The following is a 17,873-nucleotide window of genomic DNA, read 5'->3' as shown; positions in this document are numbered from 1 at the left end:
CTGCTGCTGGTCTCTGTCCTGGGGGGGCAGAAATCTTGGCTGTGCTGCCGGATCCTGCTCCCCCTTGGGAGGGCACTTGCCCCTACTCCACCCCCCTACCCTGGGTGTGAGCTCTGCTCCTCAGTGAGCCACTCGCCCCCTTGCACAAGAGCGTGAGCCCTCGTGCCCCTGTGGGGGGGCCCCTCTCGAACCTCACACACCTGCCGCTCACTCAGCGCTACGACTTCCTGCCAGGAGCTCATTGCCCGCCGCAGCTTCCTGCCAGGGGGAGAGCGCGAGCAGCAGGGTGTGGGTGGTAGCCCTGGAGGAGCCAGCACCGGACGTGCCACGGCCCAGGTAGGTGCCAGCCCCCCCCCCGGCCCCGGCCTGGCTGCAGCCACAGGAAGCCGGACGTGGCGTCTGTCCCCCGGGGCCGGCCAGATGTACAGCCGCTCCCCTCCGCCCCCGGCTGCCAGTGTCACCCTGCCATCTGGGTGACCCTACTGAGCGCTGGATTTGGGGCTGAGGCCCTCTCGGGGGCCAGGCGAGGTCCCTGGATTGGGGGGGTCTCCAGCCCATCCTGTGGGGCTGAGCCAGACTGTGCTTGGCCCCCTGCCTGTGAAATCACCCCCTTCTCCTGCTGGGGACTGGGAGGGGGGCCGCTCAGCTCCCCCAGATCCCCAGTGCCTGGCCCAGACCCATGGCGCTATTCCCCAGACCCCACACAGCTACTCCTGGAAACGGGGGGCTGTGGCCCCCCAGCTGGGGCTCCTGCCTGTGACCCCTGCAGGGACAGAGGTGGGGGCGAGGTGCTCAGTGGGGGCCTTGAGCGCAGCCGGAGATGGGGCCTGGACCGGTGCCTGGGCCCGCTGGGGGGTCCGCAGATGAGGCCACGAAGGGGTCAGTGGTGACCCTGGGGGGCTGCCTGGATGGGGGATGGTGGGGGATGGTGGGGCTGGGCACTGGGGGGCAGCGTCTCCAGGGTGCGCCGCGCCCCCCGATACCATCTCGGCTTTTCCTGTTTCACTGTCTCAGCAGCGCGAGCTCCATCTCGCGGGGCGTTGGCGTGACCGCGGCGCCCCCCTCAGGCCGGGACGGGCAGCGGCAGCGTGTGGCCAGGGCCCACGCGGAGCCGGCGGGTCACTCAACGGTGCCGTGGGGCTGGGGCCCCTCAACCCCGACCCACAGCCGCCATTAGCCCTGGGCTCCCCCATTGCCCCCCCACCTCTCCAGTGCTCCTCAACCCCGATCCACAGCCCCCGTTAGCCCTGGGCTCCCCCACTGCCCCCCCACACCTCTCCAGCACCCCTCAACCACGACTCACAGCCCCCGTTAGCCCTGGGCTCCCCCACTGCCCCCCACACCTCTCCAGTGCTCCTCAACCCCGATCCACAGCCCCCGTTAGCCCTGGGCTCCCCCACTGTCCCCCACACCTCTCCAGCACCCCTCAACCATGACCCACAGCCCCCGTTAGCCCTGGGCTCCCCCACTGCCCCCCACACCTCTCCAGTGCTCCTCAACCCTGACCCACAGTCCCCGTTAGCCCTGGGCTCCCCCACTGCCCCCCACACCTCTCCAGCACCCCTCAACCCTGACCCGCAGCCCCCATTAGCCCTGGGCTCTCACACTGCCCCCCCACCTCTCCAGCACCCCTCAACCCCGACCCACAGCCCCTGTTAGCCTTGGGCTCCCCCACTGCCCCCCACCTCTCCAGTGCTCCTCAACCCCGATCCACAGCCCCCATTAGCCCTGGGCTCCCCCACTGCCCCCCCACACCTCTCTGGCACCCCTCAACCCCGACCCACAGCCCCCAGTAGCCCTGGGCTCCCCCACTTGCCCCCCCACCTCTCCAGTGCCCCTCAATCCCGAACCACAGCCCCCATTAGCCCTGGGCTCCCCCATTGTCCCCCCACACCTCTCCAGCACCCCTCAACCCCGACCCACAGCCCCCAGTAGCCCTGGGCTCTCCCACTGCCCCCCCACACCTCTCCGGCACCCCTCAACCCGAACCCATAGCCCCCAGTAGCCCTGGGCTCCCCCACTGCCCCCCCACACCTCTCCGGCACCCCTCAACCCCGACCCATAGCCTCCAGTAGCCCTGGGCTCCCCCACTGCCCCCCCCACCTCTCCGGCACCCCTCAAGCCCGACCCATAGCCCCCGTTAGCCCTGGGCTCCCCCACACCTCTCCGGCACCCCTCAACCCCGACCCATAGCCTCCATAAGCCTTGGGCTCCCCCCTGCTCCCTCACCTCTCCGGTACCCCTCAACCCTGACCCACAGCCCCCATTAGCCCTGGGCTCCCCCCTGCTCCCCTCATCTCTGGTACCCCTCAATTCCAACCCACAGCCCCTATTATCCCTGGGCTCCCCACCTCCCTCTGGCACCCCTCAACCCTGAACTACTGTCCCTGTTAGCCCTGGGATCCCCCACTGCTCCCCCACCTCTCCAGTGCCCCTCAATCCCGACCCACAGCACCTGTTAGCCCTGGGCTCCCCCACTGCCTCCCCACACCTCTCTGGCACCCCTCAACCCTGACCCACAGCCCCTGTTAGCCCTGGGCTCCCCCACTGCCTCCCCACACCATTCCGGCACCCCTCAACCCCAACCCACAGCCCCTGTAAACCCTGGGCTCCCCCACTGTCCCCCCACCTCTTCGGTACCCTTCAACCCCGACCCACAGCCCCTGTTAGCCCTCGGCTCCCACACTGCCCCCCCACCTCTCCAGTGCCCCTCAATCCCGAACCAAGGCCCCTGTTATCCCTGGGCTCCCCCACTGCCTCCCCACCTCTCCAGTGCCCCTCAACCCCAACCCACAGCCCCCATTAGCCCTGGGATCCCCCACTGCCCCCTCACTTCTCTGGTGCCCCCCAACCCCGACCCACAGCCCCTGTTAGACCTGGGCTCTCCCCCCACCCCTGCTTGTGCCCCTCAATTGTGACCTTGATGGGGGTCCCCCCCATCTTGTTCTCCAGCTTCCCCCCCCCCCCGCTGGTTCCTCTTGAGCAAGTTCCCAAGCGCTGCCGGTTTCCAACCCTAACCGACCTGGTGGTTTGTGGTCGCCACTTGGCCACGCTCCAGGGCTCACGCTGCCCCGGCCAGGGCCTGTTTGCAAGGGCTGCCCTGGATGGGGGCCTGGCGGGCGGGGGGGGGCGCGTCCAGCCCTGTGCAGGGCTGAGTCCCTCTGACACATGGGGACTGGGACAAGAGCAGGATGGGGGTTGTGACTGGGAGCCAGGACTCCTGGGTTCTGTGCTGGTTTGAGGGTGGGGGGGGGTCTAGTGGGTTAGAGTACGGGAGCTGGGGGTCAGGACTCGTGGGTTCTGTCCCCAGCTCTGGGAGGGGAGTGGGGCCAGTGGCGGGGGGGCAGGCTGGGAGCCAGGACTCCTGGGTTCTGTCCCCAGCTCTGGGAGGCGAGTGGGGCCAGTGGCGGGGGGGCAGGCTGGGAGCCAGGACTCCTGGGTTCTGTCCCCAGCTCTGGGAGGCGAGTGGGGCCAGTGGCGGGGGGGCAGGCTGGGAGCCAGGACTCCTGGGTTCTGTCCCCAGCTCTGGGAGGCGAGTGGGGCCAGTGGCGGGGGGGTCAGGCTGGGAGCCAGGACTCCTGGGTTCTGTCCCCAGCTCTGGGAGGCGAGTGGGGCCAGTGGTGGGGGGGCAGGCTGGGAGCCAGGACTCCTGGGTTCTGCCCCCAGCTCTCCTGTGTGACTTGGGGACAGAAGACTCGGTGGAGTGTCAGTTTCCTTTCTCACCCTTTGTGCGTTTGGGCTGCGAGCGCTGTGGGGCTGGGACTGTCTCTTCCTCTGTGTCTGGGCAGCACCTGAACTCTTGGGCCTTTGGTCTGGGCCGAGTGGAGGAGCCCAGGGAGTCTGGGTCGGCCCTATCACAATAAGGGACGGGAAGAGAGGCGTGACCGGGCGTGTGGGGATGGTACAGGCGGCCAGCGAGCCGGGGCAGCGGGAGCCTGGCAGGCCCCGGGGTCTCTGGCGCAGGGGCCTGGCCTGTGTGTGAGCTGGGCCCCGCTGCGGCTGCGTTGCCGGGAGCTCGGTGCAGGCCCAGCTGAGGCTCCCTGGGGGCGGCAGCTGCAGCGAGAGCCGGGCGCTGCTGGGGTGGAAACCGCAGCTGCAGAGATGGAGCCGAGCGGTGCCTGAGCCAGCAGCCCCAGTCCCTCCACCCACCTGCTGCAGCAGCAGATCCGGCCTCCCCCACCCTGGTGACTCACCCTCCCCCCCAACCCCCCAGGAACCGGCGGGATCCAGCCCCACCATTGGCCCAGCCTGGGACCCAGCACGCTGGGCGCTGCACGTACCCTGCAAGAGCCGGGCCCAGCAATGCCAGGCTTGATGGCCAAGGGCCTGGTGCAGATCACACAGTCAGGCAACAGCAGAGTCAGGGATGAAACCCAGGAGTCCTGGCTCCCAGCCCCCCCTGCTCCAACCCACCAGACCCCACTCCCCTCCCAGAGCCAGGAGAGAACCCAGGAGTCCGGAGAGAACCCAGGCACCACTACAGACTAGGGACCGAATGGCTCGGCAGCAGTTCTGCAGAAAAGGACCTTGGGGTTACAGTGGACGAGAAGCTGGCTAGGAGTCAGCAGGGTGCCCTCATTGCCAAGAAGGCCAATGGCATTTTGGGCTGTATAAGTAGGGGCATTGCCAGCAGATCAAGGGACGTGATCGTTCCCCTCTATTCAACATTGGTGAAGCCTCATCTGGAGCACTATGTCCTGTTTTGGGCCCCCCACTACAAGAAGGATGTGGAAAAATTGGAAAACATCCAGCGGAAGGCAACAAAAATGATTAGGGGGCTGGAGCACGTGACTTTGAGGAGGGCTGAGGGAACTGGGATTGTTTAGTCTGCAGAAGAGTGAGGGGGGATTTGATAGCAGCCTTCAACTACCTGAAGGGGGGTTCCAAAGAGGATGGAGCTCGGCTGTTCTCAGTGGTGGCAGATGACAGAACGAGGAGCAATGGTCTCACGTTGCAGTGGGGCAGGTCTAGGATGGATATTAGGAAACACTATTTCACCAGGAGGGTGGTGAAGCACTGGAACGGGTTCCCTAGGGGGGTGGTGGAATCTCCTTCCTTAGAGGTTTTTAAGGTCAGGCTTGACAAAGCCCTGGCTGGGATGATTTAGTTGGGGTTGGTCCTGCTTTGAGCAGGGGGTTGGACTAGATACCTCCTGAGGTCCCTTCCAACCCTGATCTTCTATGAGTCCTGGCTCCCAGACTCACCCGCCCTGCTCCAACCCACCAGGCCCCACTCCCCTCCCCGAGCTGGGAGAGAACCCAGAAGTTGGAGTTCCCAGCCCCACCCCTAAATACTAGACCCCACTCCCCAAGCTGGGAAGAGAACCCAGGAGTCCTGGCTCCCCTCCCCCACGCCCCAGGTGTAATGGAGGCCGTCTCTCTGGCCAGGGTCCTTGCCTAACCTCTCCCCCTCTCCCCCCCCCAGGTGCAATGGAAGCTGTCTCTCTGGCCGAGATCCCCCCCAACCTTTCCCCCACCCCCAGGTGTGATGGAGGCTGTCTCTCTGGCTGGGGTCCCCACCTAACCTCTCCCCCTCTCCCCCCTGCCAGGTGTAATGGAGGCCGTCTCTCTAGCTGGGGTCCCCCTCCCAACCTCCTCTCCCCCGTCCCGCAGGTGTGATAGAGGTTTTCTCTGTGGCCAGGGTCCCCCCCAGTCTCTCCCCCTCACCCCCCCCAGGTGCAATGGAGGCCATCTCTCTGGACAGGGTCCCCCCATGCCCCCCCACCCCCCAGGTGCGATGGAGGGTGTCTCTCTGGCCGGGGTCCCCCCATAACCTCTCCCTCTCTCCCTCCCCCAGGTGCGATGGAAGCCATCTCTCTGGCCGGGGTCCCCCGCTAACCTCTCCCCCTCTCCCCCCCAGGTGCAATGGAGGCCATCTCTCTGGCCAGGGTCCCCCCAACCTGCTCTCTCCCCCACTCAGGTGCGATGGAGGGCGTCTCTCTCTGGCTGGGGTCCCCCCCAACCTCCTCTCCCCCTCTCCCCCCCAGGTGCGATGGAGGCCGTCTCTCTGGCCGGGATCTCCCCCTAACCTCCTCTCCCCCTCTCCCCCCCCAGGTGCGATGGAGGCTGTCTCTCTGGCTGGGGTGCTCTGGGCCTTTGTGCTGGTTCTCCCGGCAGTGCTGGCCACGGCTCTCTGCATCAGCTGCCGGGACACCGGCTCCCCTGGTAAGTCCAGGCCCCCCCTCACCCCCATCCAGCATGGCCTGGGTCTGGGGGGCTGGACATGGGCTGCCCCAGCTCCAGCCAGGGGGGCAGCGTGGCATTCACCCCAATGCACAAGGGGACCCAGCACCTGCCCCCCATGCCTTGCTGCCCCCCCAGGTACCCCCACCCCTGCTCCCCCTGGGGACCCCTTCACACACACCCTGCTCCCCCCCAGAGCCACCCCCACAAACACCCCGCTTGCCCCAGGGACCCCCCACACACCTTCCTCCACCCCGGCAACATACACCCTGCTCCCCACCCTGGACCCCACACCAGCCCCCTCCCCCATGCTGGGCTACCATGGGGGATCCTGTCCCCTCAATCTCTCCCATCCCCGGGAGCAGAGTGCGACAGACCCCCCTGCCCCCACCCCTAACGCTGCGCCCTGCTCTCTCGCCAGCCCACGGTGCCCAGGCGGTCGGGGACTACGAGTACAAGTGAGTCTGTCCCTGTGTCTGTATGTCTGTCGCACAGCGAGGGGCCTGCCAGGCAGCGGATTGGGGGCCCCTGGGGGAGGGGAGAAGGGTGTGGAAGTGGGATGTGGTGTTAAGGGCTGGGATTCGACAGGAGGCAGGGGGGACTGGGCATGTGGGAGGCTCCCTTGGGGTGAGTTGGCGGGGGCAAGGAGGATCCCTGGGGGTATCTGGCAGGTGCTGAGGTGGGGAACTTGTCTGGCTCTAATGGTGTCTCCTCTGCCCCCCACAGACCCCCACCTTGTGTTCCCCCCAACAGCTTCATGGTGCTGACCCGAGCCAACTGTGAGTACCCGCCATGCACCCCACCCTGTACCTCTGTCTCCCCTCATATCCCCTGCACCCCATCCCCATTCCCCACCCCCACACTGTACTCCCTGCTCCCATATCCCCTGCCATGTGCCCTGCTGCACCCCTATCTTCCCGCCCCACTGCCCCCCAGTCAGGTCACTGTTCTGTCTGCCTGTGTCTCCCCAGATCCCTCCAGGAACCAGATCAAACAGCAACTGGTGGCTCCTGCTGAGCAGTTCCTGTCCATCCCGTGAGTACCCCAGCGACTCCCCCTTCCTGCCCTGCCCTCCACCCCTGGGCATCCCCACCTCACCCTGAGCAGTTCCTGTACATTGCTGAGTTCCCCCCAATCCTCCCACCCCATGCGGCTGCCCCCGATCCCTGCCCAGAACCCGTGGGCTCCCCCAGTGCCCCATGAGTCCACCCCACAGGCCTTAGCCTACCCCAGGCCCAGTCTCTGGGGCTGGTGGGCGCTGGCCGGGCCCCACAGACACTGCTCAGGGGGTGGAGGGGCACTGCGGTCACCTTGCTGTGGTGTGTCAGCATGGATAAGTCAGGGCGTGTGTTGGTGCAAGCGTGTCAGAGCATGTCAGGGTGTGTGTTGGTGCAAGCATGTCAGAGCATGTTGGGGCATGTGTGGGTGTCACAGAGCCACAGGATTGGGGCTACGGCCCCCAGCTTTGGAACAGACCCCCGGGGTCCCACTCTTCCTCCAGGGTGAGCCCTGCGGCTTCCCCCTGCCTGCCCCGCGAGTCCCCCTGAGCCGGAGACCGGGTTCCTGTGGAACTGGCCACAGCCCAGCCCTTGGGTAGCCCAGAGAGAAGCAGGTTAAAGCCCGGCCCGGCCCGGCCACGCTGCAGAGACCCCCTAGCTCCCGCTCTGGGCCCTGTCCGCTCCCTGGCTCCGTGCCGGGGGAACAGCGACGCCAATACCCCCCGGCCAACACGTACCAACCCCATCTGGCCCCCTCTGTCCTCTGAACTCCCCAGCAGGGCACGCCTGGCTGGCTTTCGGGGGGTGGGGAGCCACAGTCGTTAGCAAATATCCCGGTGATTGGCTTTGCCATGGTGCACCATGGACCTGGCCCAAACCCGAGGCAGCTGGATGCCCCTCATCTGCATTGCTGGGCCTCCGCAGAGGGCACAGGGCCCTTCCCACCCGCTAGTGAACAATGCATCCGGGGAAACTGAGGCACACACAGTATTCACTCAAAATCTCGCAGAAAATTCCTCTCCGTCTGGGGGGCGTGGTAGGCATGTGCTCTGCGTGGGGCAAGGCATGTTGGAGATGGTAGGTGTGTCCATGTGCTGGCTGGCGGGGCTCAGGGCTGGCCTGCCCCTCCTGATCCAGCCCCCGCATTTCCAGGCGATCCCCACAGGCTCCCCAGAGCCGCCAAGTCTCCTTCACCAGGACAGAGACCGACAACGGTGAGTGTGGGGGACTGGCGAGAAGAGAGAAATGTGGATGTACAGACAGAAACACAGGGAGACAGACAGGGGGATGGATGGGTGGATGAGTGGATGGGCGGAGGACTGGGGCAGGGACGGGATAGTCATGATGGACAGAGACGGACAGGGGGATGGGTAGATGGGGGAATGGATGGACAGTTTGGGGGACAGGCGGACGGCTGGGGGGGCAAGGCAGATGGGGGATGGATGGGCGGACAGCTGTGGGGGATGGGCAGACAGCTGGGGGGGACGGACGGCTGGGGGGATGGACCGATGGGATAGTCATTATGAACAGACGGATGGACAGCTCGGGGGATGGATGGATGGGATAGCAGTGATGGACAGATGGACTGATGGGGGATGGGCAGACGGGGGACGGACAGATGGCTGGGGGGATGTATGGACGGGATAGCAGTGATGGACAGACAGATGGACAGGGGGATGGGCAGACAGGAGATGGACACACAGGATAGCAGTAATGGACAGATGGACGGAGAGGGAGCTGGGCAGATGGGGTACGGACGGACGGGATAGCAGTGATGGACAGACAGACAAACGGGGGATAGATGGACGGGATAGCAGTGATGGATAGACAGACAAATCGGGGATGGACGGATTGGATAGCAGTGATGGACAGACAGATGGACGGGGGGACAGGCGGACGGGGGATGGACGGACAGCTGGGGGGATGGATGGACGGGATAGCAGTGATGGACAGACAAATGGACAGGGGGATGGGCAGACAGGAGACGGACACACGGGGTAGCAGTGATGGACGGAGAGGGAGATGGGCAGACAGGGTATGGACGGATGGGATAGCAGTGATGGACAGACAAACAGGGGGATGGGCAGATGGGGGATAGACGGATGGGATAGCAGTGATGGACAGACAGACGAACGGGGGATGGACGGACCGGATAGTAGTGATGGACAGACAGACAAATGGGGGATGGATGGATGGGATAGCAGTGATGGACAGACAGATGGACGGGGGGGACAGGCAGACCAGGGACGGACGGACGGCTGGGGGGATGGACAGATGGGATAGCAGTGATGGACAGACAGATGGACGGGGAGGATGGAGGAGTGGGGAGTGACGGGCAGAGATATGGGGAGGGGGAGAAGGGGTCGCTGGTCTTTGGGGTGACTGACACATTTCTCTCCCCTTCCCCTCCAGACAGCGTCCCCAGCTACGAGAATGAGGGTGAGTCTGGACACCCACCGGTTAGCGTGGGGGGTGGTCAGGGGTCAGCGTCAGAACCACTGCCAGGTTGTGGGGCAGGAGGGTGCGAGGGGTGGTGGGGTAGGCAGAGGTTGGGGGCAGGAGGAGTGGTGGGAGGGAGTGGAGTGGGCAAAGGGTGGGGAGCAGGAGGGGGGAAGGGGTGGGGTGGGCAGAGGGTGGGGCAGGCAGGAGGGGAAGGGGGCAGGGAAAGAAGGGGTCAGAGCAGCTGGTGCCCCCCCATGCTAACCCCACTCCCCGTGTCTCGGTTGCAGAGCGACCCCGTGGGGATGACGACGACGACAACGACTATAACAACGAGCTCTACATCACCGGCTACGTGTATGGGCCGCGGGGGGGCAGTGGGGGCTGGGGGTGGGGGGAAGATGGGTGGGGAGATGGGTGGCAGGGGGAGAGGGGTCGGGGCGGCCTGGGGGGGACAGGCCACAGTGTGGCAGGGCTAGGGGTGGCACTGGGTCCAAGCCTGGGGGTCAAAGGTAATGGATGGGAGCTGTGACAGGTTGCCCCCCTTCCGGGGCGCCACCTGATGTACTGGGGTCCCACTGAACCCCCCCAGTTCCACTCGCCTGAGCTCCCTCGCCCTGTCTTTCAGTTCCATGGCTGGCTTCTTCCACAGCCAGCTCATGGGCTACTCTTCGTCCGGCTTCTTCTGCTCCCTGTTCTCTCTGCCATTGTCTCTTGTGCAGCTTTTTGTTTTCGTCTGCCTGGAAGCTGCAGAGCTCCAGCTTTGTGGTAGCTTCACTGTCACTCGCTTTCCTGTCCCTACTTCCCTTGCCCGAAATAAGCAAACCAAAAATAACAAACCAGGAACCACTTTGTCTGTTCTCCACTTAAAACTCACTGCAAATCACTACCAGTGTCTCGGTGCAATCAGCTGTGCACATGACCCTGCTTGCTTCACCACAGTGACAGGTTGCTCCCCCCTTCTGGGGTGCCACCTGATATACTGGGGTCCCACTGAGCCCCCCGGTTCCAGCCATCTGGCTCCCTTTCCCTGCCCTGCTGAGCCAGGCCCTCAAGCCCCCTCCAGCCCACACATAGATAGGGACACACCCAGCGGCAGCAAGACACAGACAATGAGATCAGCTCGGGGATTGTCCAGCACTCAAGTGCAAACCCCCTCTGGAGTGTAAACCCTAAATTGTATCCTCTTGCACTGCACAGAGTACTGTACAGCGTAAATTCATGAAATCCACCCCCTCCCTCAATGTGTAGGAAGATATGCACAGCTTTCTGCCCCCCAGTTATGAATTCCACAGATTGGTTTTAGAGAAAACAAAACCAAGTTTATTAACCACAAAAGATAGATTTTAAGTGACTATAAGGAATAGCAAACAAATCAAGGCAGATTATTTTAGTAAAACTGCAAACTGAGCTTAACACACTAGAGGGGTAGGATATAAATTAGTAAATTCTCACCCTGAGTGATAAATAGGAACTGGCAGATTCTTAAGGCACAAGCTTCCTTGTTTTTCCAAGTTTTCATACACAGGCTAAAACTCCCTCTAGCCTGGGACCATCACTTCCCACAGTTCAGTCCTTGCCCCTCAGGTGTTTCCAGGTGTGGTGTTGCAGGGAGAGTGAGGTCCCCACATGATGTCATTTCCCCCTTTTTCTATCTTCTCTCCACTTGCTGGAAAGCTCTTTTGCTGTGAGCTGGGTCAGACAGTTCCCATTGTGTAGTGCTGTCTCGGAGAGGTGACTGTTGTACACAGTTCCTGGGGTAATCCTGGTGCTTGTGTGCATTTCCTCAATAAGCCATTAACATTGTTGTACCTGAAAGGCTGCTTGTGGGTGTTCTCAACCTCACCCGTGTTTCAGTAACACCTGCGTAGCCCAACTTTGTAACTTCACATACAATGATAGCACATAAAATCCAACGGGATACGACTGTCTAACAGATCAGGACTTTTAGAATGATACCTCACAATGTAGACTTTGTACAGAACATATCCTAATTACATGACAGTGGTGAATATTGGGGTGTCAGGGTGTCACAGCGGTCATTGCTGTGGGTGGGTGGGGGTCAGGGCAGGGTCAGAGCCAGGAGTGCGGTGCATGCTCTGGCTGGTCAGTCTCACCCTTTCCATTCCTCCCCCTCCCCCAACAGGGAGGTGCTTCCCGACAGCATCACGGAGATGTCCCCCAAAGAGGTGGTCACCTTGGGGCCAGAGCTCAGGGACAGCGTGTCCTCAGGTGAGTCAGAGCCACCACCAAGCCCACCCATCTCCCACAGGGCCTGAGCAGAGACACCTCAGAGGGCCACTCTGGGTTCCTGTCCCCCAACCTTGGCTTGGGCCCATACAATTCCCGGGACCGTTTCTGAGTAGATCTAGTGTCAGGCAGTTCCATCATCTCCTGTGATCAGCATTAACCTCCCTCTGCCCCCTGGCATTGTGCTGTGGGGGCAAGGGGAGGAAACAGCCACCTGACCCCTTCTTGCCCTGGTCACTATTCCATCCCTTGCACCCCATTTCGGTGTATCCCCGGCCCCCAGTAGCCCAACTGTATTGGGATCCAGGTGTAATTTATGGGGAGAGGGGTGACCCGAACATCTCTGCGTGGGGTCCAGCTTGGGGCCTGGGGGGGTGGGGTATGGGGAGCAGTTGGGGCAGGGGCTGGGGGGTTCCCAGGGTCTCTGCTGTAGGGAGAAGTTGGAGAGCAGGTCCTCCCCATTCACGGACCCCTTCTCTGGCAGTGGCAATGGGGGATGAGTACGAGAACGTGCCGGAGGCCCAGAGGGAGTCACTGGGTGAGTGTGGGACCCCCAACCCCGTCTGTCTTTCTGTGCCTGACCCAGCACAGGGGGGTGGGTGGGGATCCTGGAACTGGGGCTGACTGAAGGAAGAGGGCAATTTCCGGGCAGGGCCTGTGGGGAGGAGCAGCAGGGGAGGGGTTGGGGGGGGAGGAGATGAGATTGACCCCCCCACCCCAGGGTCCCCTGGGGGCCGGGTTGGGATCCCAGTGCATGGGGGGGGATGGTAGTGGGTACTGAACCCCACAGGCCCCAGTGCACTGGGGTCCCCTGGGGCAGTTCCTCCATCCTTGGTCAGGGGTCCTCCTGCACACACCATGGCTCACTGCCCCCGATCGCTCCCCACAGCAGACAGCCTGGAGTACGTCAACATGCCGGAGCCTGGATCCAGCATCCCTGACGCCCACGATGGTGAGTGTGTGTGTGGGGGTACCTGCCCCTCCCCTGCTATGGTGAGTGGGGGCATCCCCAAGCCTGGGGGACCCTTCCTCCCAGGGATCCTCCTCACTGGGGCCCCAGGAACCTCCTTACAAGCAAGGTATATGAGCAGCACCCAAGGGGGCTGGGCTGTGGGGAAGCCCTGTGTGTGGGGCCGGGGGGGGTTCTGGGGAGCTCTGTGGGGCCTGGAGGGGTTTTGGTGAGCCCCGAGGGTGGGGCCAGGGGGGATTGTGAGGAGCCCCGAGGGTGGGGCCTGGCAGGGGGCGGTTCTGGGGAAGCCCCGTCTCACCCACTCTGGCTCCCGTCACAGGCGCCAGCAACCAGGAGAGCGAGGACGACGGCCCCGACTACGAGAACCTGCACCGCTGAGCGCAAGGTACTGATGCCCCCCTCCTCCCACGCCTGTCCTGCCCCATCTCCGCCCTGTGCCCTGTACCCCAAACCCTGACCCCTCCCCAGCACTCCCAGGGCCACCTGCTCTGACTGCATCACGTGGGAGCCTCCACAAAGGACTCTGGGAGAGGTCCCCCCTGCACCTTCCACCCTCCATGGCTTGGGCTGCAGCCGTCCCGCGCTGGAGGGGCTGGGTCCCTACCTCTCTCTCCACCCTGGGTCCCCATTACCCTGGCCCTGCCTGGGTCCCCCCCAGCGTCAGGGCCCAGATCAGGCCCATCCCCGCCCCGCATGACCCCATGGCTCTCTGTTGCAGGCAGACCCCCAGCTCTGGAGAGCGATACCCCTGTCCCCCTGCGGGGAACCTGTCTTCGAGGAGCGAATGAACAGCTGGATGAGCCTCCAGGAACCTCGCCACAGGGGGGACTGAGAAACCCCCCTGCTGGCCCCACCTCTGCACCCCACATCCTGAGAAACCACCTGTGAAAGCCCCACTTGGGGGCTCCCTCTGCCAACTGAGACCCCCTCCCCCCAGACTTCCCTCCCCACAGCCACCATCGTTAATTTATTGCCCTTCCCTGACTCAATGCTGGTTCTGCACCTTTTCTGACATAGCCTGAGAATTTCCCAGCATCCTTTGAGGTCTCCCCCTCTCCATGTCCCCCATTCCTAGGGGGCAGCCTGGGCCCCCCAGATACCACAGGAGCGCAATCACATGGGCTGCATGGGGAGCCCCCCCACACTGCGCTGAGCGACCCCAGCGCCTCGGGTCGCTGAATAAAGCCGTAGGTGCCGCCTCCATCTCTGTCCCAGGGCCTGGCTTTGTTCTCCCGCCGAGGGGCTGGGCTGGCCCCGGCCGTCCCTGTGCCCCAGCTTGGAGCTGCCAGCCATGGGGGGCACCAGCCATCCTGGGGTCTGTGCCCTGAGGAGGAGGGGGGTTGGGCCCTGGCCCCACAGAGCGGAAAAGGGCCGCTAGCCTGGTGCGGGGATCCGCAGGGGGGCAGGGATGTTACTGCAGGGGGCGCTGCTGGGCCCAGGTAGCCCAACTCTCACCAGGGTGGGCAGCAGGATAGAGGCACTTCGGAGCACCCCTGCAAGCACCCCCCTTCCCCGCCAGGAGCTGTTTTCTCTGTGTGCCTGGCCTAGCGGGAGTGACCGGGATCCTCGCTGGGCTACCCCATCCCCCCTGGAGCTGCCCTGCCCGGGGGAGCCGCATCGTCTCCGCACCGTGCCCTGCCTGGGGGAGCTGCACTGTGCCCTGCGCTGGGGGGTGCCATCCCCACAGTGTGCTCTGCCCTGCCCTGGGGAGCCGCATCATCTCCGCACCATGTCCTGCCCGCGGGAGCTGCACCGTGCCCTGTGCTGGGGGGTGCCATCCCCACAGTGTGCTCTGCCCTGCCCGGGGAAGCCGCATCGTCTCTGCACCATGCCCTGCCCGCGGGAGCTGCACCATTCCCCCAAGGCACTGTGAACAGGTCCCCATGCCACTGTCACGGCGTCCCCGGGCGATGCTCTGGAACTGCTCCCTACGAAGCCAGGCAGGACTCTGGGGGAGTCTCCTCTCTGGGAGCAGCCTGTCTGCAGGACACTCAGCTCCCCCGGCTCCCCCCTTCCTGGGTCTGACCTCGGAGCATCCAGCATCCTCTGCCCTCCGTGCGCTTCCACAGCGAGTCCACCCAGGCGGGATCCTGGGGGGGCCAGAGGGTCCTGCCCCCCAACTCCGCAGTCGGACATGACTCTCAGCCAGCCAGTAAAACAGAAGGGTTATTAAATGACAGGAACATGGTCTAACACAGAGCTTGTAGGTGCAGAGAACAGGACCCCTCAGTCAGATCCCTCTTCGGGGGGTGGGAAGCCCAGACCCCAGCTCTGGGTCTCCCTCCATTTCCCCAGCAAGCTCCAAACTGAAACTCTCCAGCCCCTTCTCTGGCCTGCGTCTCTCTCCTGGGCCAGGAGGCCACCTGATCTCTTTGTTCTCCAACGTCTTCAGTTGGCACCTTTGCAGAGGAGGGGCCCAGGCCATCAGTCACCAGGAGACAGGGTGTCGGCCATTCTCTGTGCAGACACCATCACACTGGCCCTCTAGGGTTCTGCAACAATCGCATACCCTGATCCCACCACCTGGATCCTTAAGAAAGGACTAGGGGAAACTGAGGCACTCACCAGTATTCAGAGAGAACATTAAGAACATTCCCACTTGGTCACATCAGCACCCTAGAGGGCAATGGGGGTGGGGACAGTGCTGATATCCCTAGGGCACTGCGCCAGGAGGGTTTGTCAGGGGCACTGAGCCGGGCAGTGCAGCTGAAACCTGGGCTCCTGGCCCTGCCGCACGGCCGGTGAGGCTCAGGGCATGGCACACTGGGAGGGCAGCACCCAGATCATAGGGCATACGCGGGGGTGGGGGGAGGCGTGCAGACCCCAAATCGGGGCCCTGTTGGACCAGGCATGGCACACAACGAAACACAGCCCCACAGCCAGAGGGGCTGCCCTGCCCCATAGCAGCTGGGGGGCTGTGGTGATGGGGGAGGTCGCGGGCGGCCCTAGACCGGGGGGCAGGGGCTGTGGTGTGGCAGGGAGGAGGTAGGATAGGGAAGGGAAGGCAATGCAACCCCGCTGGGTGCCAGCTGGGGGGAGGGAAGGGGCCCTGTGTCTCCCCCCCCCCGAGCTGGGGGCCCTGTCGGAAGTGGCAGGCGGCTGTGGGGCAGGGGGAGGCGACGCTCTGACAGGAAGCCCCAGAACAGGCGCTGTGCTGTCACACCCGCCTGCCGCAGACTCACAGCCGGATCCCTGAGTGCAGGTGAGCGACGCGCCTGGCCAGAGTGGGGGGCTGGGGGTGCCCTGTCCCTGCCATCCTGCCCCACTGCACGAAGGGGGCTGCCCTGTCCCTGCCCCACAGCACGGTTGGGGGCTGCCCTGTCCCTGCCATCCTGCCCCACAGCACAGGGGGGAGCTGCCCTGTCCCTGCCATCCTGCCCCACAGCACAGGGGGGAGCTGCCCTGTCCCTGCCATCCTGCCCCACAGCACGGTGGGGCTGCCCTGTCCCTGCCATCCTGCCCCACAGCATGGTTGGGGGCTGCTCTGTCCCTGCCATCCTGCCCCACAGCACGGTTGGGGGCTGCTCTGTCCCTGCCGTCCTGCCCCACAGCACGGTTGGGGGCTGCCCTGTCCTTGCCATCCTGCCCCACAGCATGGGGGGGAACTGCCCTGTCCCTGCCATCGTGCCCCACAGCATGGGGGGAGCTGCCCTGTCCCTGCCATCCTGCCCCACAGCACGGGGGGGGGCTGCCTGTCCCTGCCGTCCTGCCCCACAGCGCGGGGGGTGGGGTTGGGGGGCTGTGTCCCAGAGCTCAGGCGACACCATGTAGGAAGGGTGTGGGTGGGGACAGCTCAGTGCTGCAGCGGGGCAGGGAGCCAGGCCCCACACGGGCAGAGTGGGGGCATACGGGGCACAGACCAGGACAGGCCCCATTGACTCTGATGGAGCTATGGCTAAGTGATGCCTGGGGTCTGGCCCCATTGATGCTAATAGAGCGGGGCCAATGGCCCCACTTGCTTCCTATCCTTCTCCCCCCCTCCCCCCACCTCACCACATCCTGGAAACGTCTGAGGGAGGGGAGGACTGGAATTGAGGGGCTCAGGGCCAGGCCGGGGTGCTGCCCCTCACCCCTGTAATAGGGGGCAGCCCCCTCCGTGTGTCACTAGTGTTTACCGCCTGGCCACTTTCCCCTCGCCCAGCCCCAGCCCTGAGCCCTATTTCCTTGTGGGCACTCGGCACCCGTGGGGTTAACAATACCCGGCCTGTGGGCTGGCTGCTGTGCCCACGGGGGCTGCCAGGGAGCTGCCTGCCTTGGGGCACCCCATGGGGTAGCAACACCTGCCCTGGCTGCCCTGGGGCTGGTGCCTGCTGCAGGGCTGGGGGTGTCACGGAGACCCCGGGCGATGCTCTGGAGCTGCTCCCCACGAAGCCTGTCAGGACTCTGGGGGAGTCTCCTTTCCGTGAGCAGCCTGTCTGCAGGACACACAGCTCACCCGGCTCCCCCCTTCCTGGGTCTGACCTTGGAGCATCCAGCATCCTCTGCCCCTCCGTGTGCTTCCCATAGCCAGTCCGCCCAGGCGGGGTCCTGGGGGGGCCAGAGGGTCCTGCCCCCCAACTCCGCAGTCAGACGTGACTCTCAGCCAGCCGGGAAAACAGAAGGTTTATTAGTCGACAGGTACACAGCGTAGGGCAGAGCTTGTTAGCACAGAAATCAGTGACTTTCAGCCCGGTCCATCTCCGGCCCCCCCTGTGAACCCCAAGCCAGCCGAGACCTACTCCTTCCAGCTGCCTGGCCCATTGCTTCTCCTCAGTCCTGGCCAAGAGTCACCTGGTCGCATCCCTCTCCTGGGTCTCAGGTTACGAAGGGGCGGCCATAGCATCCCTGCAGGCACCTGGAGCAACCCCGGCAAAAGTCACACACGCTTATTCCCACCACCTAGACAGTGGTGCAATACACAGGGAAACTGAGGCACACAGTCTTCATGCAAAACAGTCAGACTCACATAGGCTCACATACAACAGAACAAGAGAAAATCCCCACTTCCTCACAGGGGTCTGGGCGCTGGTGCCTGCTGCAGGGCCGGGAACTGGG

General features: G+C 64.2%; 1 protein-coding gene across 2 annotated transcripts; it reads left to right on the top strand.

Moving 5' to 3' along the window:
• The first annotated feature begins 212 nt into the window (after nucleotides 1–212).
• LAT (linker for activation of T cells) lies at nucleotides 213–14,133 on the top strand. 2 transcript variants are annotated; one of them, XM_043517078.1, is made up of 13 exons: nucleotides 213–336; nucleotides 6,054–6,164; nucleotides 6,604–6,640; nucleotides 6,909–6,961; nucleotides 7,154–7,217; nucleotides 8,333–8,394; nucleotides 9,593–9,619; nucleotides 9,910–9,976; nucleotides 11,766–11,851; nucleotides 12,354–12,407; nucleotides 12,759–12,821; nucleotides 13,159–13,224; nucleotides 13,558–14,070. In XM_043517078.1, exons 2-12 carry the CDS (start codon nucleotides 6,059–6,061, stop codon nucleotides 13,215–13,217), a joined length of 678 nt encoding a protein of 225 aa, XP_043373013.1. In that variant the 5' UTR covers nucleotides 213–336; nucleotides 6,054–6,058; the 3' UTR covers nucleotides 13,218–13,224; nucleotides 13,558–14,070. The 2 variants fall into 2 exon arrangements, with proteins under 2 accessions (XP_043373013.1, XP_043373014.1); XM_043517079.1 differs by having other exon boundaries at nucleotides 219–336; nucleotides 5,987–6,164; nucleotides 13,558–14,133.
• Nucleotides 14,134–17,873: the final 3,740 nt, after the last annotated feature.

The sequence above is a fragment of the Dermochelys coriacea genome, chromosome 6 (genome assembly GCF_009764565.3).
Source record: "Dermochelys coriacea isolate rDerCor1 chromosome 6, rDerCor1.pri.v4, whole genome shotgun sequence".
NCBI classification, from domain to species: domain Eukaryota; kingdom Metazoa; phylum Chordata; order Testudines; family Dermochelyidae; genus Dermochelys; species Dermochelys coriacea.
Note: the sequence above shows the minus strand (reverse complement) of the source record. Positions and strands in the feature narration are given on the sequence as shown.